The sequence below is a fragment of the Trypanosoma cruzi genome, genomic scaffold (genome assembly GCF_000209065.1).
Source record: "Trypanosoma cruzi strain CL Brener 1047053517127 genomic scaffold, whole genome shotgun sequence".
NCBI lineage: Eukaryota > Euglenozoa > Kinetoplastea > Trypanosomatida > Trypanosomatidae > Trypanosoma > Trypanosoma cruzi.
Window position 1 is genome coordinate 17,319 of NW_001849549.1, and position 23,270 is coordinate 40,588.

At 54.7% G+C, this 23,270-nt stretch overlaps 4 protein-coding genes and 6 pseudogenes across 4 annotated transcripts, besides 6 other annotated features; all 10 read right to left on the reverse strand.

Moving 5' to 3' along the window:
* Window positions 1–23,270: part of a sequence feature (areas not merged during assembly with more than two copies in the genome that could not be assigned to a particular haplotype) that runs on past both edges of the window.
* On the reverse strand, window positions 54–878 carry Tc00.1047053506955.99 (mucin-associated surface protein (MASP), putative; the record flags this gene model as incomplete). Its single annotated transcript, XM_812785.1, has 1 exon — window positions 54–878. One exon carries the CDS (start codon window positions 876–878, stop codon window positions 54–56), a length of 825 nt encoding a protein of 274 aa, XP_817878.1.
* Window positions 395–547: a sequence feature (CT-rich).
* Window positions 3,170–3,619, reverse strand: Tc00.1047053506955.115 (annotated as a pseudogene).
* On the reverse strand, window positions 4,871–7,309 carry Tc00.1047053506955.130 (annotated as a pseudogene).
* On the reverse strand, window positions 8,556–9,767 carry Tc00.1047053506955.150 (mucin-associated surface protein (MASP), putative; the record flags this gene model as incomplete). The annotated part of the gene is made up of 1 exon (XM_812781.1): window positions 8,556–9,767. One exon carries the CDS (start codon window positions 9,765–9,767, stop codon window positions 8,556–8,558), a length of 1,212 nt encoding a protein of 403 aa, XP_817874.1.
* Window positions 9,091–9,134: a sequence feature (CT-rich).
* Window positions 10,032–10,514, reverse strand: Tc00.1047053506955.161 (annotated as a pseudogene).
* Window positions 10,915–10,945: a microsatellite.
* Tc00.1047053506955.170 lies at window positions 11,472–13,901 on the reverse strand (annotated as a pseudogene).
* Tc00.1047053506955.184 lies at window positions 15,184–16,047 on the reverse strand (annotated as a pseudogene).
* Window positions 15,571–15,710: a sequence feature (CT-rich).
* Window positions 17,650–18,801, reverse strand: Tc00.1047053506955.198 (uncharacterized protein; the record flags this gene model as incomplete). The annotated part of the gene is made up of 1 exon (XM_812788.1): window positions 17,650–18,801. The coding sequence occupies one exon, from the start codon at window positions 18,799–18,801 to the stop codon at window positions 17,650–17,652; it is 1,152 nt and encodes a 383-aa protein (XP_817881.1).
* On the reverse strand, window positions 19,873–20,679 carry Tc00.1047053506955.212 (mucin-associated surface protein (MASP), putative; the record flags this gene model as incomplete). Its single annotated transcript, XM_812786.1, has 1 exon — window positions 19,873–20,679. One exon carries the CDS (start codon window positions 20,677–20,679, stop codon window positions 19,873–19,875), a length of 807 nt encoding a protein of 268 aa, XP_817879.1.
* Window positions 20,252–20,362: a sequence feature (CT-rich).
* On the reverse strand, window positions 20,919–21,230 carry Tc00.1047053506955.226 (annotated as a pseudogene).

A 23,270-nucleotide genomic window follows, 5' to 3' on the forward strand; every position in this document is an offset into this window, starting at 1 on the left:
GAGAGAAGGACGAGTGTGTGTGCGGGCGGTGCACGGCTCTCTCTCCCTCACTCTCACGCGGCCACCGCAGCAGCAGCCACAAAAGCAACAATAAGAAGAAGCAAAAGAGGGGAGGTGGTGTGGGAGACCGCGGTGCTGCCGTCACTGTCGCCAGGCGTCGCTGTGCCAGTTTTCATGGCTGCGGCCGTCACTGGTGTTTCTTTCGGATTGGCATCTTTATTTTCACTTTGTTTTTCTTCTCTTGTCCCTGCACCATCAGCTGCTGGATCATCGTCTCCAGTTGTTGGTGTGCTGTTGGGATTTGTTATATTCGATGCTCCCTCTGCAGCAGAAGATGAACTTGGCTGCTCTCCACCGCCTGCTGAGATCCCCTCTGTGGTGCCGGTAATAGCTCCTTCTTTCTTTGTTTCTTCCTCTTCATTCTCTCTCGTATCATCCTCTTCCTCCCCTTCTTCCCCTTCCTCTTCCTCCTCTTCCTCTTCGTCTTCCTCCTCTTCCACTTCTTCCTCTTCGTCTTCTTGTTGTTTCTCCTCTTCCTCTTCCTCCTTTTTACCTTCTGTATTTCCACCCTTGTTTTCCGTCGTTGGACTTGCCGTTACTGATGCTTCTCCTTCGGGTTTTGTTGCCGGTGACGGGCCCGGTGCCGCTTCCGGTGATCCTGACCCCGTTGGTGATGCTGGTGCTTGTGGCGCTGCCGGTTTACCGCTTTCGTCACCTCCTTCAGCGCCAACGACGGCCACTTTTTCTTTTTTAGGATCATTTTCGGACGGATTACCCGAAGAACCTGGAGTTGTTTCAGATCGTTCACCACCGCAGGCACCGCACCACAGCACGCAGAGGGCACACACCAGCAGCACACGGCCAGTCATCGTCATCATCACGGCTGCACACACAGTCTAGGGAGGGACAAAGAGAGGAGGAGGATGAGAAGAACACACACACATCAGCAGCATGGAAAAAAAGGGAAGGTGCTGACATGAGGGTTGTTGTCATGAGCATGGGGGACGCGTGCACGCAGGAAGAACAGGCAACAATGAAACACCGGACAGCACGGCACACAACTCCACGGCATGTAAAACCCACCCGCAGCTGCCCCCAAAATGGAAGGGAAAGAGGGTGCAACAGTACGGCAAGAAAACAGTGATGCCGGTGCAGAAAAGGATCCCAAAACGGCGTGAAAAAGAAACAAAAAACAGTCTTCCCCCACAGCGGTCACATCCAACAACGCAAGCAATAATAACAGAAACAAACACCACACACGGCAACTCACAGCGGCAGTGAGTTCCCTGTCGCCAATCTTCATGGCTGCACGCCACCGCACTCCTCGTGAGTCCATCGCTCCGCTGCCCTCCTCCTTCCCGCGGCTCCCCCGCACGAACAGCCACGGCACACAATCGGGTCCATCCACACCCGTCGCCACGCCGTCCTCAACGACCCAACAGTCAACCGCCCAAAAACCGTTGCTGAAATCACACACCCACAACAAAGCACGCGACGCAACATCATGTCACGCGGACCCCGCCGTCAGAAGAACGTCATGCCAACCGTTTGGCCGGCGCACGGTACAATCAAACGAGAGAACAGAGAAGTAAGACAGGCACTCAATCAAGGACTCTCCACGCACACAGCCCTTTTGATGCCGCCGCTGCTGCCACGGGCACGGTACCCGAACGGAGAATGACAAGCAGTAAGAAAGGCCTCGCAAGAGAGAAACAATCCACACGTCCATATGCAAAGCGCCACTCAGGCTGCTGCGGCCGCAGGGTCCGTGGGCAAAAATGCGCCTTACTGAATCCCGCCAGTTATGTCAGTCTCCCCTCCCACCAATGTAGTGCATAATGCACGGCGTGCGTCCACAGGCATCCACTCCCGGTGCCCTAGCAACACTTCAGAACACACATAATGGAGAAGGGAAGTATCATTACACAATGCCAAAGCAGTTAAATAAAAATAGGGAAATCAAAACCACACAGATCCCTCGCACACGCACACAAACACCTCACAGTATCCTCCAGAAGAAGTCAAACAATTTCTTATACCAACCCATAATACACGCGTAGTGCCGCCACATCAGCGAACAACACAAAAGAGGGAGAGTGCATACAGCATGTCCCTGGTACAAAGTATACAGACAAGCAGAGTGTATGTATACACTGACAGGAACATGCCAGTTGATATGGGCCTTTCTCTCTTGCACCCACTGCTGAGTGTTGGCACCGCGGCGGCAGCGGCAAGCAGAATAATCAGCGGAAAGGGACGAGCAGCAGCCGCACTGTTATTGCCGTGGATCGGAGGCGGGGCGTCCTTCATGTCTGCCTCCCAACCCCCGCGCCCCACCGCCACTTCATCCTCCCTCGGCGGAGGGTCCACGGCGCCCTGCGCGTCATCAGCGGCATCAGGGCTCCTGGGTCCCGTGGCTGTGGCACCGCCACCGGCCTTGTCGCTGACGGCCTCATCTCATAATGATTGTCCCACAACAGACGTCACACCATCGGCGGCCACATCGTCGATGTCCGGAGGATCGCTCTCCTTCTCCGCCTCCTGCGGCGCACCCGCGGTGTCGCTGGGCAAGAGCACTCCGTTGCCGTCGTGGCACCTGAGGCGACTTCCTTCTCCTCTGGCGACGGATGCTTCTGGGGAGCAGCCGTGTCCACATCCTTCGGTGGTGTGCCACGGCCGGTCCCAATGCTCTCTGGATCGGGGACGGATGCCCGTAGCAAAGCTTGTTCAGTAGATGCCAGTGAAACCGTCCTGCTCCATAAATCCTCTCACATCGCCACCACACGGAACCACTGGAAGCAGCCTGCCGCTGGTGGCGGATATCGTGCACACCTGCGCGTGGTCACGGAAAATAGCTTTTCCCTCGTCGTAGGGCGGAGCAACCCACGTAATCGTCGCCTCGGCCGTGCATGGGACACAACGGGCGTTACCCTCTTCAGTCACTCTCAGACGCACCCGCATGCCGAGGCACCGCAATGCCGCATGCATGACAGCACCGAGATGTATGTTTCTTCCGGGTCCCTCGCATCCGTCGTGTTGGTGGGAAGCGTGTCCAGACACCATGAAGAGGGCTTGTCCCCATGCACCGCAGACAAACATTCTCCCCTCCAAATAACAGCGGCAGCATCCCTCACATCCAGTGCGGGACCAATGATGGGGCAACTGTCCATCGGGCGTTTTGCTGGCCCTTCATGGATAATTCGTCTACACACCAACCACTGGAATACCGATCCAACGTGCAGCGTCTGGCAGGAACTCCCGCTTCGCAGAACATCTGGGGATATTCACTCATGTTCGGTGCGGAGCACTTCCTCTGCAGCAGCACACAGTTCGAATTCCTTCACCAGCGCATCGGCTCCGCCATCTCCCACTTCACCCTCATGCAGCCAAGGTCAGCCGGTGCGGCCAGCGTCAGCTCCGTGCGGCAGCCGGCACTCCCAATCGGTGCCATCCACTCATCCCTCGCATGGCGCTGCGACCAGTGCGACTCCAGCGTCCTCCCGTCACCATCGCCATCCTGCAGCTCCATGCCATCAATGTCGTCGCTGTCGCGGGGCTCCTCGCAGCCACCACGGCAGTCGTCGAGTGCACCACCACCGACAGCGCTCTGCCACGCACAGCACCATGTCAGCATTGGCAACACCAGTGGAACAATGCCCAGCACGCACCGTGAACCGAATGCAAACGCTGCCCGTGGCAAATGGGGGCACAATCAAAGGACCCTCCAGTGGTTGCACGAGCAGACGATCCGCATGCGGTTTGAAAGCAGCAGGGACAACTTCATCCTCGAGAATGATCCCGTGCGCAGAGGATACAACGTCACCTTCACACTCGCAATTGTCATTCAATGAATTCATTGCGTGATACCTCTCTGAGATCCAATACTTCCCGGTAGCATCCAGGTCCCTTGTGGATACGTTGATGCGGATGGGCATCCATCCCTCCCAATGACGGTGTATGGCTGCAGCGCACCACTGCTCAAAAAGGATGCGTCCCTCCCAACAACGCGGATCCAATTCTTGCTGTCGGCACGCATAACATATTCAACAAATCGAGGGTACGTCAAAGTGACAGCAAAGCACCGCTGGCAATCACACCATAAACACCATCACATGCAGCAGCACCAGCGTCTCAAACTAATGTGGGGTGTAGAGCAAGTAGGCCATTGATGTGGGCGTTAGGCAAATATTTCGTGGCTCGCTGAAGCAACAAGGACCGATTGCGTGGGAAGAAACAAAGAACAGGAGAATACAAAAGGGAAAATTCAGCCATCCGCACTTTAAGAAGAAAACAAATCAACGAAAGTAAAATGGGTGCACCCAACCACAACAGAAGCAAGGATTCAAAACAAAAGAGAAAGAAAAAGCCGAAGCGTGGGACGACCAGCACACACACTCTCATTGCTCCCGTAAAGCAAAACACACACACAGGGAGAGAGAGAGAGGTCGCCCACTCAATGCAATAAAAACAAAACAGAAACAGTTACGGTGCTCCGCCCATGCAGCCAGACAGGACGGCAGCGGTGCGTGTCGTGCAAAAAAGAGCACCAACGGGCCTGCATGGGTGTGCATGCATATATACAATGGACACATTATGTGTGTGCCTCGTGGGGTGAGGTGAGGGCGGGAGTCCATGCAAGGGGACACACAGCAAGAGGCACAGCTGGATGGCAGCGGTACATGCGGTGCGGCCCCGACATCAACAATCACGCACGGTGGCAGCACACAAAATTCAAATTTAAAAAAAGGCACAGAAAAAAAGTTTAAAAATTAAGAACAAAAAATATGTTATCCGGGGAATATTTCGTTTACGGGAGGACAGTAGTTCTGTGAAGGGAGGGTTGCAGTGTCCCACGCGGCAGCCAGTCACTCCTCACAGAGCCGCAAACCCCCACAGTCCCAACAGAAGAACAAGCGATGGCAGCACCTCGTTGCCAAACACAGTGCCGCCACCACCATGTGCCCCACTCTCACGAGCGGCAACGCCACCCGTTGCTCCCGCCGCCAAATGATCAGCAGAGCACTTCGGGCTAGACACCACGGCTGAAGACGTACGCGCAGCCACAGTCTTCGGAATAGAAACTTTGTTTGCGTTAAGCGCAGTAATCCCATTGCCATCCAACGGGCAGTTGTACAGCAGGGCGTTCGTCACATTCACAGACACGCCTTCGTTGCTCCCTGTTTTGTCTCCATCCCCTCCAATGCAGAAGTGGGAGACCACATTAATATCCGTATTTTTCAATTCACATTGCGCATCCCCACACAAGTTTACCATTAACGTAGATCGAGCCCTGGGTGCCGTTCTGTAGCACAATCGCCACCTGGTACTTTGCATCTGCCTCCCAAGTACCGCTGAGCTCCTCGGTCTTTCCGCCACTCTGCAACAATTTCCACTTCATTTCGTTGTTGTACGACAGTCCCAGAAGTACTGGATTCTCTGCGTCACTCATCTTCACACCCATCAAAGGAATAGGACCCTCCGTCGTCGGCACCTTGTCGATGGACACCGTCGCCACAAGAGTGAGGTTGTGATTCGCAAAGTGGTACAGCTGATTCTCCCCCTGACTGCCAACAGGCCACTCCACCCACGCTCCTTTGAACGTCACTCCGCCGGCATGCAATGTTGCCTTCGCAGCCCCTTCACTATTACTTACTGTGGCGTTCACCCCGAGGTACTCGTCCCTCCATGTGTTCTCAGAGAAGTTGCCGGACAAAAAGCCAACCAGCCCATCCGTGATCTTAACACCGCTGCAGTCATTTTCAGTTGGACGGTCCTTCTCAGCACTTGGGGGGCACAGCTGGGAAACGCTTTGGTCCACTTTATTCCAGGTCGCCACCACCTCCTTCACCCGCTGCAGCTGCTCAGTCAGGAGCACAGAGACCACACCAGGTGATGGTTTGCCCCCAGCGCCCTTCTTCTTCTCGTACAGTGCAATCAACTCTTCATTATTATTAGCTTCACCACTTTTGCCACCTTTGTACAGCAGGGAGCTGGCGGCAGCATCGTCCCCTTCCCCGGATACCGGCCCAATATCAACAATGTGCGTATTGTCCGTCAGCCAAAGATGGAGTTCACCCTTTTGAGCGCCTCCCTTCTCAAGCTTCTCGGAATACACCGGCAGAGCAACAAGCATCACGTCCCGGTTCTCAATCGTCGCTGTGATGAACCCGCTTCCAACGCCCTTCTCATGTGGCTTACGGTTGCTGCCCCACACACGCGAGAGTGTCCCGAGTGCCTCCGTCCACGGCCTCCCGTTGTCACCGATCTCGTACACCCTGCGGCGGCCATCATCACACGCAGTCATCATGATGAGTGTTTTGTCCTTCCACCCCACGACGGAGGGATCACTGCAGCCGCCGTCAGACATCCCCTTCGACAGCGTCCAATTTGCAGCATCCGAGGAGGATATGAGCAGCGAAACATTGTTATTCCCTCCATCCTCCGCAGTGCCATTAACCCTATTCTCCTTCACGGCTTCCGTTGCGAACACAAGCGTACCGTCCTCCATCTTAGCACCCGATCCACCACCGCCAATGTGTCCTGTCAAAGTGTCATCGTTGTCACCGATAGCATTGCACAAAATACTGATGGTATCATTCCAATAAATTCTTTTGGTACTTTCATCCACACCACTGACGTTCCCTTTCACCAGCAAAAGTCCCCACTGAGCCACGCCAGCCACACCTACCTGACAATTAGAGAGACCTTTACTCATGCAGACTCCTGTAAGCATGTAAATATCATTTCCCTTCACAACTGTTGTTGGACGGCTCACATGTACTCTCGTCCCGCCTTGGGAATCATCCTTATCCTCTGTTTTGGAGGCGCAATTCCCTCCATCGGTTGGACATTCCTCCAGCACTTCCGTCCTCACCTCAGTTGCTTCCAGGGCTTTGGGGGTTTTGTCGTCCAATTTCATGAATTGTGAAGCAATGCAAGGAAAAATGACGCTATCCTTCTCGCACCACGCCTCGGCAACGGCAAACACCTCACCATTCATCCCAACAAGTCTGGGAGCATGGAGAGGACTCACTTTTCTCCATCCTTCACATCTCTCGAAACAAAATATTTCCCCGCTGAAGAGCCCTGACGTGACTCGGATCCTGCAGCAGCCACAGCCCCAACACTGTTGCAGCACAACATCGCAAGAAGAAGAAAAAGGGGCACCGCGGAGTAGAAGAGATGCCGGGACATGTTGGGCATCCGCCGCTCACTCTCCCTTCATTCCCTTCTCCTTCCGCTGGATCCGGTCACGCGGCGACGGTTGTGTGTGCGGGGTGCCTCCACTGCAGCAACACGTGAGAGCATATAAATATGTGTGGGTGGGCGGTGTGTGCTGTTGGTCCTTTCAGAGCCTTCGAATTCCACAGTAGCGATTAGCGCTTGGTAGTAACTTCTTTCCTTTGTGTGTGAGTGGTTTAGAAAAAAGAGGAAAAAGAAGTGAAACGCACCGCCACCCATCCACAGTGAGCGGCATCATCATCCGCACCGCATTCACTCCCAACAACAACGACAACCCACGCGCACAGACACACGGAACGAGGAGGAAGAACAGTGCAAAGAGAACACACAACAACTGTTGCCACCAGCAGGAGCCACGGCGGGTGCTTCTGCCACGCGTCAGCACTCTCCGAGATACGCCGACACACAAAACAATCGGCGAGATGCAGAAGGGTACAACTGCCCCTCGCAACACCAACGCGCCATCGCCAGTCACTTTACTGTTGTCTCATCCCACACCCTCCATCGCACATCGCCCCGCACAGCCGGAGAATCCTCCGTCGGTGCACGAACAGCGGGAGGAACACGTCGGCACGTGCAGCTGCCAGGAGAGAATCCATACGCATATCTCCCAGGCTCCCTCAATGCCGCGCCGCACACGGGCAGCACGCCAAGAAAATCACGCTCGCAGCACGGCAAAAAAATAAAACCGCAGTCTTCCGTCATCCCTCCTCGAAAGGGCCGCCGCAGCCAAAATATTGTGCGTGTGCGCGTTCTCATCATTCACGCCGCTCCACAGCGTGTGCATGTGTTTGTGTGTTTGTCAGCGCCTATACTTGCAGAGCAGATGTACGGAACACAAGAGAGTCAAAAAAGCAACGGCAGAGAGAGGCAGATAGCACACACGCAAATTACTCATATCATCACACACACACGCAGCCGCGGAATGGGTGCACTCAACCACAAAATCAAAAAGGAAAACAAAACAAAAAGCCGAAGCGTGGGACGACCAGCGCACACACTCTCATTGCTCCCGTAAAGCAAAACACACACACAGGGAGAGAGAGAGAGGTCGCCCACTCAATGCAATAAAAACAAAACAGAAACAGTTGCGGTGCTCCGCCCATGCAGCCAGGCAGGACGGCAGCGGTGCGTGTCGTGCAAAAGAAAGCACCAACGGGCCTGCATGGGTGTGCATGCATATATACAATGGGCACATTATTGTGTGTGCTTCGTGGGGTGAGGTGAGGGCGAGAGTCCATGCAAGGGGACACACACAGAGAGAGAAGGACGAGTGTGTGTGCGGGCGGTGCACGGCTCTCTCTCCCTCACTCTCACGCGGCCACCACCGCAGCAGCAGCTGCACACGCAACAACAGGAAGAAGAAGCAAAAGAGGGGAGGTGGTGTGGGAGACCGCGGTGCTGCCGTCACTGTCGCCAGTCGTCGCCGTCGTAGTTTTCATGGCTGCGGCCGTCACTGGTGTTTCTTTCGGATTGGCATCTTTATTTTCATTTTGTTTTTCTTTTCGTTTCTCTGCAACATCAGCTGCTGGGTCACTGCTCGGGATGCCGTCTTCAGTGCTCTTGTCAAAATCATTATTGGCGGCATCACCGTTTGCCGTGGGTGATGGTGGCCCTGATTCTCCATGGTCGGCAGATGGTTCCTTCTGTTGATTGGCTGCGATGGAGTCAACGCTCTTTGTTTGTGAATTGTGGTTTGAGTCCTTTTTGCCTTGGACTTCTTCTGACTGTTTCACACCCTCTAAAGCCTCAGGGCTGGACTGTCCATTCGGTTCCGTTGTTGCTGTTTGTATTTCTGTGTGTTTGGTCAGACCTCCAGGTGTCTCCGTTGGTGCCTGATTGCTTGCGTTTTTTTTGTCTTCTTCTGTTTCTTTTTCTTCCGCCTCTCCTTCACGACTGTCAGGTTTACTGCGAGGATCTTTTTCTTCTTCTTGCGGCGGGCTATCGGAGGTTTCGCTACTCTTGGAATTTTCCTTCACAACGGGTTGTTTGACACCCTCAGTTTCAGAGCTGCCAGATGAAGAAGAAGAAGACAATTGTTCAGCTCTTTGGTGTTTGGAATCAACTTCATTAACGTCCTCGTGATCCTTCTTAGCTCCTGCTACGTTTCCATCACTTGTACCCACCACTTCTAATTCCCTAACCTGTTCTTCTGTACCTGATCCTCCAAACGTCGGTGCTGCTGGTGCTGCTGCTTGTCCTGCGACACCCACATCTCCTGAACCAACAGCTTCACTGCCATTCGTATCACCTTCCAATGCCTTATCTTTCGAATTACCCGATGAGTCTGGAACACTCAATCCTGATCCAGCTTCCTCAGCTTCAACCGCCCTTATTAATCCCATTCGAGTCGATAACAGCCCGCAGTCCGCCTTTAGGGACACGCCGTCATCTCCACCATTACTCAAACCGTTCCCTCCACCCTCACCGCAGTAATCCTCCATCGCGTGTCCAAAAACAGCACCGCACCACAGCACGCAGAGGGCACACACCAGCAGCACACGGCCAGCCATCATCATCGCCATCACTCCCGTCACTTGCGTGTAGCCTTCAGCACAAACTAACAACACGTCAACGCAGAGCAAAAGCAAAGAGAGACAAGTCACACAGCCACGCACCGTCCCATCCAGCAATGAGAGTCACGCACCACAACAACAATTGGGTGGGCGCGGTCCAACAACAATCAAAAAACAAAAGAATTAATCCTCGTCATGACCCGTTCCTCACGCCCACACGGTCACTATTACTGTTATTCTCTCTACTCAGGCCCTCACAGGCACGCCACGCTCACTCCAGCACGCGCCCCTCCAGCACAGGCCTCAGAATCGTCGGGCCCTCCAGCACACGCAGCCGTCATGCGCTCCCGCCGCGCCGCAACGTACGCCACCTCCTCCCAGTCCAGCAGCTCCGTGTCCTCCACGTCCTCCACAATCGCCGCCATGCCACCGCCACTCACACCCACAGCGCCACAATGTCGTGCCGCCTCTCCTCAAAAATTATGAGCGCAACGCTCAACGCGTAACGCTCAACGCGTACTCGCGCACGTGCCCCATGTGCTGCAACCACATGCAAATCGGGTTGGCCGTCATGGAACGCATCTTTTTTTCCTCGTTGTACTTGCAGCGGCACCAAAAAGTCGTGTAGCCGGCGGCACCGCAGTGCTGGAAGAAATGCGGAGCAGCAACCGTGCGAGTGTCCGTCTTACTGTACTCGCGGTTTAACGCTTCCAGCAAGAACGGGATCAGCGGCAGCTCATCCAGCGGGTTCGCCCTCTTATTCCTCCTTCGGCGCCTCGTCCTCCTCCACAGCAGCAGCTGTCACTGCCCTACACCACGCTCCTGCTGCAATCACTCTCACAGAGAGGGAAGAGTGTGTGTGTGTGTGCCGAGAGCACAGCGACTGTCATTGCCAGAAGAGGCCATCGTGGCACCGTCCATCACACGCCAGCGCACAAAAAGCAGGTAAGGCCAACAACCGGCAAAGCAAATACATTCTTGCATAGCACTGTGCAAATACTCATGTGACTGTGTACGTGTGCTGTGGGAGGAGCTAAAAAGAAGAAGAGCACAGGGAGGCAAATCAACACAGCAAGAGGAACAGCTGGATGGCTTCGGTACAAGCGGCACGGCCCCGACATCAACAATCACGCACGGTGGCAACGCACTCACATCCACAAAACAAAACAAAAGAAAACAAAAGAAAAAACACGGCGGCAGGGTGTGGCTGTGTGTGTGGTGCTGCGGGTGTCTGCCAGAACTGGCCGCAAAGAAAACAAAACAAGAGGGAAGAAATGTGTGCTCCGCCCCACAGGCCCTCGTCGCACGCCCACACGTCACGGCTCCCTCAGCGCGCCGTTCGTCGCGGCCCCTCCTCATGCGTGCAGCAGGCGAGGCGCACAGGGCCGTCGTCATGAGCGTGTCGGTGGTGTGCGAGTGGAGCAGTTGGGCGGGAACACACGGCACCCCTCACAGGAAGAGTGCAGCAACAAACAATTAAAGAGGGAAGAGTAGAAAAGAAAAAGAGGTCCATAGTGATTGCCCGAAAAAGCGAAAAAAAAAAGGGATGGGGATATGAGAGATAAAAACGAAAAAAGATTTAAACCAGAAATTAGCAAACATTAAGATAAACTTAAAATACGAAAAAAAAGTAAACGTATCAGAGATATTCGTTCCAGGGAAGTAGTTCTGTGCAGGGAAGGTCGCAGTGTCCCACGCGGCAGCCAGTCACTCCTCACAGAGCCGCAAACCCCCACAGTCCCAACAGAAAAACAAGCGATGGCAGCACCTCGTTGCCAAACACAGTGCCGGCATCACCATGTGCCCCACTCTCACGAGCGGCAACGCCACCCGTTGCTCCCGCCGCCAAATGTTCAGCAGAGCACTTCGGGCGAGACACCACGGCTGAAGACGTACGCGCAGCCACACTCTTCGGAATAGAAGCTTTGTTTGCGTTAAGCGCATTAATCCCATTGCCATCCAACGGGCGGTTGTACAGCAGGACGTTCGTCACAGTCACAGACACGCCTTCGTTGCTCCCTGTTTTGTCTCCATCCCCTCCAATGCAGAAGTGGGAGACCACATTAATATCCGTATTTTTCAGTTCACATTGCGCATCCCCACACACAAGTTTACCATTGACGTAGATCGAGCCCTGTTTGCCGTTCTGTAGCACAATCGCCACCTGGTACTTTGCATCTGCCTCCCAAGTACCGCTGAGCTCCTCGGTCTTTCCACCACTCTGCAACAATTTCCACTTCTTTTCGTTGTTGTACGACAGTCCCAGAAGTACCGGATTCTCTGCGCCATTCATCTTCACACCCATCAAAGGAATAGGGCCCTCCCTCGTCGGCACCTTGTCGATGGACACCGTCGCCACAAGAGTGAAGTTGTAGTTCGCAAAGTGGTACAGCTGATTCTCCCCCTGCTCGCCAACAGGCCACTCCACACACGCTCCTTTGAACGTCACTCCGCCGGCATGCAATGTTGCCTTCGCAGCCCCTTCACTGTGACGTCCACCCCGAGGTACTCGTCCCTCCATGTGTTACCAGAGAAGTTGCCGGACAAAAAGCCAACCAGCCCATCCGTGATCTTAACACCGCTGCAGTCATTTTCATTTGGACGGTCCTTCTCAGCACTTGGGGGGCACAGCTGGGAAACGCTTTGGTCCACTTTATTCCACGTCGCCAGCACATCCTTCACACGCTGCAGCTGCTCACTCAGGAGCACAGAGACCACACCAGGTGATGGTTTGCCCCCAGCGCCCTTCTTCTTCTCGTACAGTGCAATCAACTCTTCACTATTATTAGCTTCACCACTTTTACCACTGTTGTACAGCGGGGAGCTGGCGGCAGCATCGTCTCCTTCCCCGGATACCGGCCCAATATCAACAATGTGCGTATTGTCCGTCAGCCAAAGATGGAGTTCACCCTTTTGAGCGCCTCCCTTCTCAAGCTTCTCGGAATACGCCGGCAGAGCAACAAGCATCACGTCCCGGTTCTCAATCGTCGCTGTGATGAACCCGCTTCCAACGCCCTTCTCATGTGGCTTACGGTTGCTGCCCCACACACGCGAGAGTGTCCCGAGTGCCTCCGTCCACGGCCTCCCCTTGTCACCGATCTCGTACACCCTGCGGCGGCCATCATCACACGCAGTCATCATCATGAGTTTTTTGTCCTTCCACTCCACGACGGAGGGATCACTGCAGCCACCGTCAGACATCCCCTTCGACAGCGTCCAATTTGCAGCATCCGAGGAGTATATGAGCAGCGAAACATTGTTATTCCCCCCATCCTCCGCAGTGCCATTAACCTTATTTTCCTTCACGGCTTCCGTTGCGAACACAAGCGTGCCATCCTCCATCTTAGCACCCGATCCACCACCGCCAATGTGTCCTGTCAAAGTGTCATCGTTGTCACCGATAGCATTGCACAAAATACTGATGGTATCATTCCAACAAATTCTTTTGGTACTTTCATCCACACCACTGGCGTTCCCTTTCACCAGCAAAAGTCCCCACTGAGCCACGCCAGCCACACCTACCTGACAATCAGAGAGACCTTTACTCATGCAGACTCCGGCAAGCATGTAAATATCATTTCCCTTCACAACTGTTGTTGGACGGCCCACATGTACTCTCGTCCCGCCTTGGGAATCATCCTTATCCTCTGTTTTGGAGGCGCAATTCCCTCCATCGGTTGGACATTCCTCCAGCACTTCCGTCCTCACCTCAGTTGCTTCCAGGGCTTTGGGGTTTTTGTCGTCCAACTTCATGAATTGTGAAGCAATGCAAGGAAAATGACGCTATCCTTCTCGCACCACGCCTCGGCAACGGCAAACACCTCACCATTCATCCCAACAAGACTGGGAGCATGGAGAGGACTCACTTTTCTCCATCCTTCACATCTCTCCAAACAAAAAATTTCCCCGCTGAGGAGCCCTGACGTGACTCGGATCCGGCAGCAGCCACAGCCCCAACACTGTTGCAGCACAACATCGCAAGAAGAAGAAAAAGGGGCACCGCAGAGTAGAATAGATGCCGGGACATGTTGGGCATCCGCCGCTCACTCTCTCCTCCTTCCCTCCTCCTTCCGCTGGATCCGGTCACGCGGCGACGGTTGTGTGTGCGGGGTGCCTTCACAGCAGCAACACGTGAGAGCATATAAATATGTGTGGGCGGTGTGTGTGCTGTCGGTCCTTTCAGAGCCTTCGGATTTCACAGTAGCGATTAGCGCTTGTTTGCTTTCTTCGTGTGTGATTGAGTGAGAAATAGAGAAACATGCCAAGAAAAGAGTTGACACAGTAAGCACCGCCACCCATCCACAGTGAGTGGCATCATCATCCGTACAGCAGTCACTCCCAACAACAACTCACGCACACAGACACACGGAATTAGAAGAAAGAACAGTGCACCAGGAACACACAGCGACGGTCACCACCAGAAGAAGCAGCAGGAGGCACAGCGGGTGCGTTGCTATTCGTCACGCTTCAGCAGACACTGAACAACGTCCACACACAAAGCAACCAGCGGGAGGCAAAAGGGCACAGCCGCACATCACAGCACTCATGCGCTGCCGCCAGTCATTTGGCTGCTGTCTCCTCCAACGCACACGCACATCATTCCACACAGCCGGAGAATCCCTTGTCGACAAAACCACGACGGGAGAGACACGTCGGCAGGTACAGCTGTTGGGGGAAAGTCGATAGGCACTCGTCCCAGACATCCTCAACGCCACACCATTCAATTGCTGTACGCCGCCAAAATAACAACCGCATCACGTCAACGAGGCAAATCGTGGGCTCACGACCTCCTTCCTCGCAAGAGCAACCGCAGACAAAATATTGTGCGTGCGTGCGTTCTCAGCGTCCACGCCACTCCACAGCGTGTGAAACAAAGAGATTCTGCGCATTTGTCTGTGTGTTTTTCAAAGCCTAAAATTACGGAGCTGCCTTGCGATACGAGAGAGTCTGAAGAAAGCAACGGCAGAGAGAGGCAGATAGCACACACGCAAATTACTCATAAAGTCCCACACACACACACACACGCAGCCGCGGAATGGGTGCACTCAACCACAAAATCAAAAAGGAAAACAAAACAAAAAGCCGAAGCGTGGGACGACCAGCACACACACACTCGTTGCTCCCGTAAAGCAAAACACACACACAGAGGGAGAGAGAGAGAGGTCGCCCACTCAATGCAATAGAAACAAAACAGAAACAGTTACGGTGCTCCGCCCATGCAGCCAGGCAGGACGGCAGCGGTGCGTGTCGTGCAAAAGAGAGCACCAACGGCCCTGCATGGGTGTGCATGCATATATACAATGGGCACATTATTGTGTGCGTTTCGTGGGGTGAGGTGAGGGCGAGAGTCCATGCAAGTGGACACACACAGAGAGAGAGAAGGAAGAGTGTGTGTGCGGGCGGTGCATGGCTCTCTCACACTCACTCTCACGCGGCCACCACCGCAGCCGCAGCTGCACACGCAACAACAAGAAGAAGCAAAAGAGGGGAGGTGGTGTGGGAGACCGCGGTGCTGCCGTCACTGTCGCCAGTCGTCGCCGTCGTATTTTTCATGGCTGTGGCCGTCACTGGTGTTTCTTTCGGATTGGCATCTTTATTTTCACTTTGTTTTCCCTCCGCTGTCCCTGCACCATCAGCTGCTGGATCATCGTCCCCAGTTGTGTGGGTGCTGTTGGGATTTGTTATATTCGATGCTCCCTCCGCAGCAGAAGATGAACTTGGCTGCTCTCCACCGCCTGCTGAGATCCCCTCTGTGGTGCCGGTAATAGCTCCTTCTTTCTTTGTAACTTCCTCTTCATTCTCTCTCGTATCATCCTCTTCCTCCCCTTCTTCCCCTTCCTCTTCCTCTTCCTCCTCTTCCTCTTCGTCTTCCTCCTCTTCCTCTTCGTCTTCTTCGGCTTCGTCCTTTTCCTCCTTCTCTTCTTTTTCATCCGTTTTTTTCTTCTTCTTTTTGACCCTTGCTGTCTATCTTTGCACTTGTCATTTGTGACGCTTCTCCTCCTTCGGATTGTGTTGCCTGTGACGAGTTCGCTGGCGCTTTCGCTGTCACTTCCGGTGATCCTGACGTCGTTGATGCGGGTTCTTGTGACGCTGCATGTTCACTGGTTTCGCCACCTCCTCCAGCGCCAACGACGGTCACATTGCCGTTTTGAGGTATCTCTTTACGGGACGGAATACCCGGAGAACCTGGAGGAGCTGGAGTTGCTTCAGCTCGTCCACCACCGCAGACACCGCACCACAGCACGCAGAGGGCACACACCAGCAGCACACGGCCAGTCATCGTCATCATCACGGCTGCACACACAGTCTAGGGAGGGACAAACAGAGGAGGATGAGAAGAACACACACACATCAGCAGCATGGAAAAGGAGGAGTAGCGTTTGCATGAGGGTTGTTGTCATGAGCATGGGGGACGCGTGCACGCAGGAAGAACAGGCAACAATGAAACACCGGACAGCACGGCACACAACTCCACGGCATGTAAAACCCACCCGCAGCTGCCCCCAAATGGAAGGGAAAGAGGGCGCAACAGTGCGGCAAGAACACAGTGATGCCGGTGCGGAAAAGAATCCCAAAACGGCGTGAAAAAGAAACAAAAAACAGTCTTCCCCCACAGCGGCCACACATCCAACAACGCAAGTAATAATAACAGAAACAAACACCACACACGGCGACTCACAGCGGCAGTGAGTTCCCTGTCGCCAATCTTCATGGCTGCACGCTACCGCACTCCTCGTGAGTCCATCGCTCCGCTGCCCTCCTCCTTCCCACGGCTCCCCCGCACGAACAGCCACGGCACACAATCGGGTCCATCCACACCCGTCGCCACGCCGCCCTCAACGACCCAACAGTCAACCGCCCAAAAACCGTTGCGGAAATCACACACCCGCAACAAAGCACGCGACGCAACATCATGTCACGTGGACCCCGCCGTCAGAAGAACGTCATGCCAACCGTTTGGCCGGCGCACGGTACAATCAAACGACAGAACAGAGAGAAGTAAGACAGGCACTCAGTCAAGGACTCTCCACGCACACAGCCCTTTTGATGCCGCCGCTGCTGCCACGGGCACGGTACCCGAGCGGAAAATGACACGCAGTAAAAAAGGCCTCGCAAGAGAGAAACAATCCACACGTCCATATGCAAAGCGCCACTCAGGCTGCTGCGGCCGCAGGGTCCGTGGACAAAATGCGCCTTACTGAATCCCGCCAGTTATGTCAGTCTCCCCTCCCACCAATGTAGCGCATAATGCACGGCGTGCGTCCACAGGCATCCACTCCCGGTGCCCCAGCAACACTTCAGAACACACATAATGGAGAAGGGAAGCATCATTACACAATGCCAAAGCAGGTAAATAAAAATAGGGAAATCAAAACCACACAGATCCCTCGCACACGCACACAAACACCCCACAGTATCCTCCAGAAGAAGTCAAACAATTTCTTATCCCAGCCCATAATACACGCGTGGTGCCGCCACATCAGCGACCGACAAAAGAGGGAGAGTGCATACAGCATGTCCCTGGTACAAAGTATACGGACAAGCAGAGTGTATGTATATACTGACAGGAACATGCCAGTTGATATAGGCCTTTCTCTCTTGCACCCACTGCTGAGTGTTGGCACCGCGGCGGCAGCGGCAAGCAGAAGAAGCAGCGGAAAGGGACAAGCAGCAGCCGCACTGTTATTGCCGTGGATCGGAGGCGGGGCGTCCTTCATGTCTGCCTCCCAACCCCCGCACACCACCGCCGCTTCATCCTCCCTCGGCGGAGGGTCCACGGCGCCCTGCGCGTCATCAGCGGCATCAGGGCTCCTGGGTCCCGTGGCTGTGGCACCGCCACCGGCCTTGTCGCTGGCGGCCTCATCTCATAATGATTGTCCCACGACAGACGTCACACCATCGGCGGCCACATCGTCGATGTCCGGAACATCGCTCTCCTTCTCCGCCTCCTGCGGCGCACCCGCGGTGTCGCTGGGCAAGAGCACTCCGTTGCCGTCGTGGCACCGGAGGCGACTTCCTTCTCCTCTGGCGACGGATGCTTCTGGGGAGCAGCCGTGTCCACATACTTCGGTGGTGTGACACGGTCGGTCCCAATGCTCTCTGGATCGGGGACGGATGCCCGTAGCAAAGCTTGTTCAGTAGATGCCAGTGAAACCGTCCTGCTCCATACACCCTCTCTCACATCGCCACCCCACGAAACTACTGGAAGCAGGCTGCCGCTGGTGGCGGATATCGTGCACAACTGCGCGTGGTCACGGAAAATAGCTTTTCCCTCATCGTAGGGCGGAGCAACCCACGTAATCGTCGCCTCGGCCGTGCATGGGACACAACGGGCGTTACCCTCTTCAGTCACTCTCAGACGCACCCGCATGCCGAGGCACCGCAATGCCGCATGCATGACAGAACCGAGATGTATGTTTCTTCCGGGTCCCTCGCATCTGTCGTGTTGGTGGGAGGCGTGTCCAGACACCACGAAGAGGGCTTGTCCCCAGGCACCGCAGACAAATATTCTCCCCTCCAAATAACAGCGGCAGCATTTCTCACATCCAGTGCGGGACCAATGATGGGGCAACTGTCCATCGGGCGTTTTCTGACCCCTCATGGATAATTCGTCTGCACACCAACCACTGGAATACCGATCCAACGTGCAGCGTCTGGCAGGAACGCCCCCTTCGCAGAACATCTGGGGATATTCACTCATGATCAGTGCGGAGCGCTTCCTCTGCAGCAGCGCACAGCACGAATTCCTCCACCAGCGCATCAGCTCCGCCATCTCCCACTTCACCCTCATGCAGCCCAGGTCAGCCGGTGCGGCCAGCGTCAGCTCCGTGCGGCAGCCGGCACAACCAATCGGTGCCATCCACTCATCCTTCGCGTGGCGCTGCGACCAGTGCGACTCCAGCGTCCTCCCGTCCCCATCGCCATCCTGCAGCTCCATGCCACCAATGTCGTCGCAGTCGCGGGGCTCCTCGCAGCCACCACGGCAGTCGTCGAGTGCACCACCACCGACAGCGCTCTGCCACGCACAGCACCATGTCAGCATTGGCAACACCAGTGGAACAATGCCCAGCACGCATCGTGAACCGAATGCAAACGCTGCCCGTGGCAAATGGGGGCACAATCAAAGGACCCTCCAGTGGTTGCACGAGCAGACGATCCGCATGCGGTTTGACAGCAGCAGGGACAACTTCATCCTCGAGAATAATCCCGTGCGCAGAGGATACAACGTCGCCTTCACACTCGCAATTGTCATTCAATGAATTCATTGCGTGGTACCTCTCTGAGATCCAATGCTTCCCGGTATCATCCAGGTCCCTTGTGGATACGTTGATGCGGATGGGCGTCCATCCCTCCCAATGACGGTGTATGGCTGCAGCGCACCAACTGCTCAAAAAGGGTGCGTCCCTCACAACAACGCGGATCCAATTCGTGCTGTCGGCACGCATAACATATTCAACAAATCGAGGGTACGTCAAAGTGACAGCAAAGCACCGCTGGCAATCACACCATAAACACCATCACATGCAGCAGCACCAGCGTCTCAAACTAATGTGGGGTGTAGAGCAAGTAAGCCATTGATGTGGGTGTTGGGCAAATACTTCGTGGCTCGCTGAAGCAACAAGGACCGACTGCGTGGGAGAAACAAAGAACAGGAGAATACAAAAGGGAAAATTCAGCCATCCGCACTTTAAGAAGAAAACCAATCAATGAATTTAAAATGGGTGCACCCAACCACAACAGAAGCAAAGATTCGAAACAAAAGAGAAAAACAAAAAGCCGAAGCGTGGGACGACCAGCACACACACTCTCATTGCTCCCGTAAAGCAAAACACACACACAGAGGGAGAGAGAGAGAGAGGTCGCTCACTCAATGCAATAAAACAGAAACAGTTACGGTGCTCCGCCCATGCAGCCAGGCAGGACGGCAGCGGTGCGTGTGGCGCAAAAGAGAGCACCAACGGGCCTGCATGGGTGTGCATGCATATATACAATGGGCACATTATTGTGTGCCTCGTGGGGTGAGGTGAGGGCGAGAGTCCATGCAAGGGGACACACACAGAGAGAGAAGGACGAGCGTGTGTGCGGGCGGTGCACGGCTCTCTCCCCCTCACTCTCACGCGGCCACCACCGCAGCAGCAGCCGCACAGGCAAAAACAAGAAGAAGCAAAAGAGGGGAGGTGGTGTGGGAGACCGCGGTGCTGCCATCACTGTCGCCAGTCGTCGCCGTCGTAGTTTTCACGGCTGCGGCCGTCACTGGTGTTTCTTTCGGATTGGCATCTTTATTTTCATTTTGTTTTCCCTCTGCTGTCCCTGCACCATCAGCTGCTGGATCACCGTCTCCAGTTGTTTGGGTGATGTTGGGATTTGTTATATTCGATGCTCCCGCCGCAGCAAAAGATAAACTTGGCTGCTCTTCAGTGCCTGCTGAGGTCCCCTCTGTGGTGCTGGTAGCAGCTTGTTTCTTTGTCTCCTCCTTTCCTTTCGTATCATTCTCTTCTTTTTTTTCCCCTCCGTCTTCCTTTTCTTCTTCCTCTTCCTCTTCCTCTTCGTCTTCGTCTTCCTCTTCGTGTTGTTCATCATCTTCTTCTTCCTTTTCATCTTCTGTATTTAGACCCGTGTTGTCCATCGCTTCGTCTTCCTTTTTTGATGGTCCTCCTTCGGGTTGTGGTGCCTGTGACGAGTTCGCTGGCGCTTTCTGTGATTGTAACGTCGTTGGTGGTGTTTCTTGTGGCGATTCCGGTTGACCGCTTTGGCCAACTTTTCCAGCGACAGCTGTGGTCACTTCGACTTCTTGAGATTCCTTGTCTTTACTGGGCGAAGAAGCTGGAGAAGTTACTTCAGCTCGTCCACCACCACAGGCACCGCACCACAGCACGCAGAGGGCACACACCAGCAGCACACGGCCAGTCATCATCGCCATCACTCCTGTCTCTTGCGTGCAGCCTTCAGCACAGACTAACAACACGTCAACGCAGAGCAAAAGCAAAGAGAGACAAGTCACACAGCCACGCACCGTCCAATCCAGCAATGAGGGTCACGCACCACAACAACAATAATTGGGTGGGCGCGGTTCAACAGCAATCCACAAACAACAAAAAAGAATTAATCCTCGCCATGACCCGTTCCTCACGCCCACACGGTCACTACAACTGTTATTCCCTCTCCTCAGGCCCTCACAGGCACGCCACGCTCACTTCAGCACGCGCCCCTCCAGCACAGGCAGTCCGTCATGCGCTCCCGCCGCGCCGCAACGTAAGCCACCTCCTCCCAGTCCAGCAGCTCCGTGTCCTCCACGTCCCTCACAATCGCCGCCATGCCACCGCCACTCACAACACACACAGCGCCACAATGTCGTGCCGCCAGTTCGCCCCAATCATGAGCGCAACGCACAACGCGTACTGGCTCACGTGCTCCATGCGCTGCAACCACATGCAAATCAGGTTGGCCGTCATGCACCGCATCTCGTTGTCCTCCTTCGGCATGGAGCAGGCACTACCATCCTCTCAATCAACGGCCTGGTACTGCAAGAGGCTGCCGAGTGGTGCCACGTGTGTGTGGAGGACCCCAATGCGCGGAGCTTAGTCGGCAGCCACCCACGCTCAGTTCCTCGCACCTCCCCGCTCCCCCAATCGCCCACACACAAGGGCGGTGCAGTGGGAGAGAAAGAGAAGTCCGCCGCACAACACATGCACGAATGCACACGCAGCAGCAACGCCATCCACGTCGCACTGCAAGAAAGATCCATGCGCACAGCACACACGCAACCGCAGGGGAATTGGGACGGAGCGCATCCAAGTCCAGAGCACAGTCCTTCACTTCCCTCTGCCCTGACAAATTGGCATGGCGCCTCACAGCAGGTTGTGGCGGATTAGTGTTCCACACCCACAGTGAGGCACGGCGCACACCATCCGCTCCCCTCCGAGTGCACTCAGCAGGCCGGGGCAGGGCGCCCAGCCACCCTCGTGCCATCGCAATGGGAACACAAACAATTGTCGTCGTAGAAGATCGGTGCCTCTAGCAGGAAAGAAAGAGAAATGGAGGCATGGAGGCAGCACAGCCAGCAGAGCGACACTCAACGGGACACGGCAACACAAAGCGACGGTGAGCACAGCACAAACGGAAACAAGCCGCAGCGAGTCGCCCAAAACAAAAAGGAAAAAGTGTGAGTCCAGCGGAACCCACAAAATTAAATAATTGTTCGGGCAGGACTTTTATTTCTTGTGCCTAGAAGCACATGGCAGCCGTGTGCATACATTCTGCCCGCACGAAAAATGGAAACTAAAAAACAGATCTTGCTGTTCCACGAGCCCACACAACACCCTTCACACGTCATGCGGCATGTGGCCTGTTCCTCCAGTCCGCCTTTGTGCACTCGGTGGGAGACACAGCAGTGAGGCCGGCACCGTGTGTGGGCAGCAAAAACAAAACAAGAGGATAAACACGTCACTCATGACAGTGTGCAGCAACCGACCATTAAATAAAGAAACAGCAAGGATACTTATTATTCCAGGAAAACAACAAAGCCAACAGTAAAATGTAAATAATAAAAGAAAACACGCAGAGAACGCGGCGAATGTTCTCCGTGAGGAGTCGCAATTCCACACTCTTCGGCTCACAATACCGCCACAACTACACACAATCCTAAAAGCAGTAGCAAAACCCAATACACGCACACACGCACCGTGCCGTCAACAGTCAACTCAAGCAGTGTCAATTTCGCGTCGTTGCGCAGGGCAAAGCAGTCGCCGGGACTCACACCGCTCCCGGAATACTGCGCGGTGAATTCTCGTAATTGGGTTTTCGTTTCCACAGGCATTGCGTTGAGTCAATCCGCCCGCATCACCCTCAGCAACAAATCCACTGCCTGCAAAGCCATTTTATGAACAAAGGATATTTGTGTCCAGTGGCGTTGCGCTCACTCACCTCGTTCGTGTTATCTGCAGCAACGAGTTCCCTGCCGCCACAAGTGACAGACATGATCCCGGATGCATTCGACACCACTAATATTTTCGGACCGTTGGCAAAGGAAGGCCTCTTCTTGGATGCATTCGGGGCCAACACTGCGGTCAGATTGCTGGCAAACTCAAGCTTCTTCCCGGAAGTGTTGGTCGCCGTGTTGGATGGGGGACTCGGATCAACGGTGTTGGGTCCGTCAGGCGCCGCAGACCGTCGCCAATCCTCGTGTTGACGTGACGGCTCAGCATTAACTTGCGGCGCAGTTGTCCCACCAGATTTTGTGCCATCATTCCCTTCGCGGGGTGGCGGCAACTGACAGATGCCCGTCCGGTCAGCATCGCTGCTCCGTGCAGGCGGATGGATGGTTCCATCGGGATAAAATTGACGCCGCCACAATTCATAAGGGCCGGCGCATTTATGTGTCGTCACATTCATCGTGGAGGCAACGGTGACCCCTTCCTCTTCCTTGCACAGCTGGCAGCACGGTTGCTACATGTGTGCACCGCATGGGCCACATGGCACACAGCACCCAGCTCACCATTCCTGCCATGCATG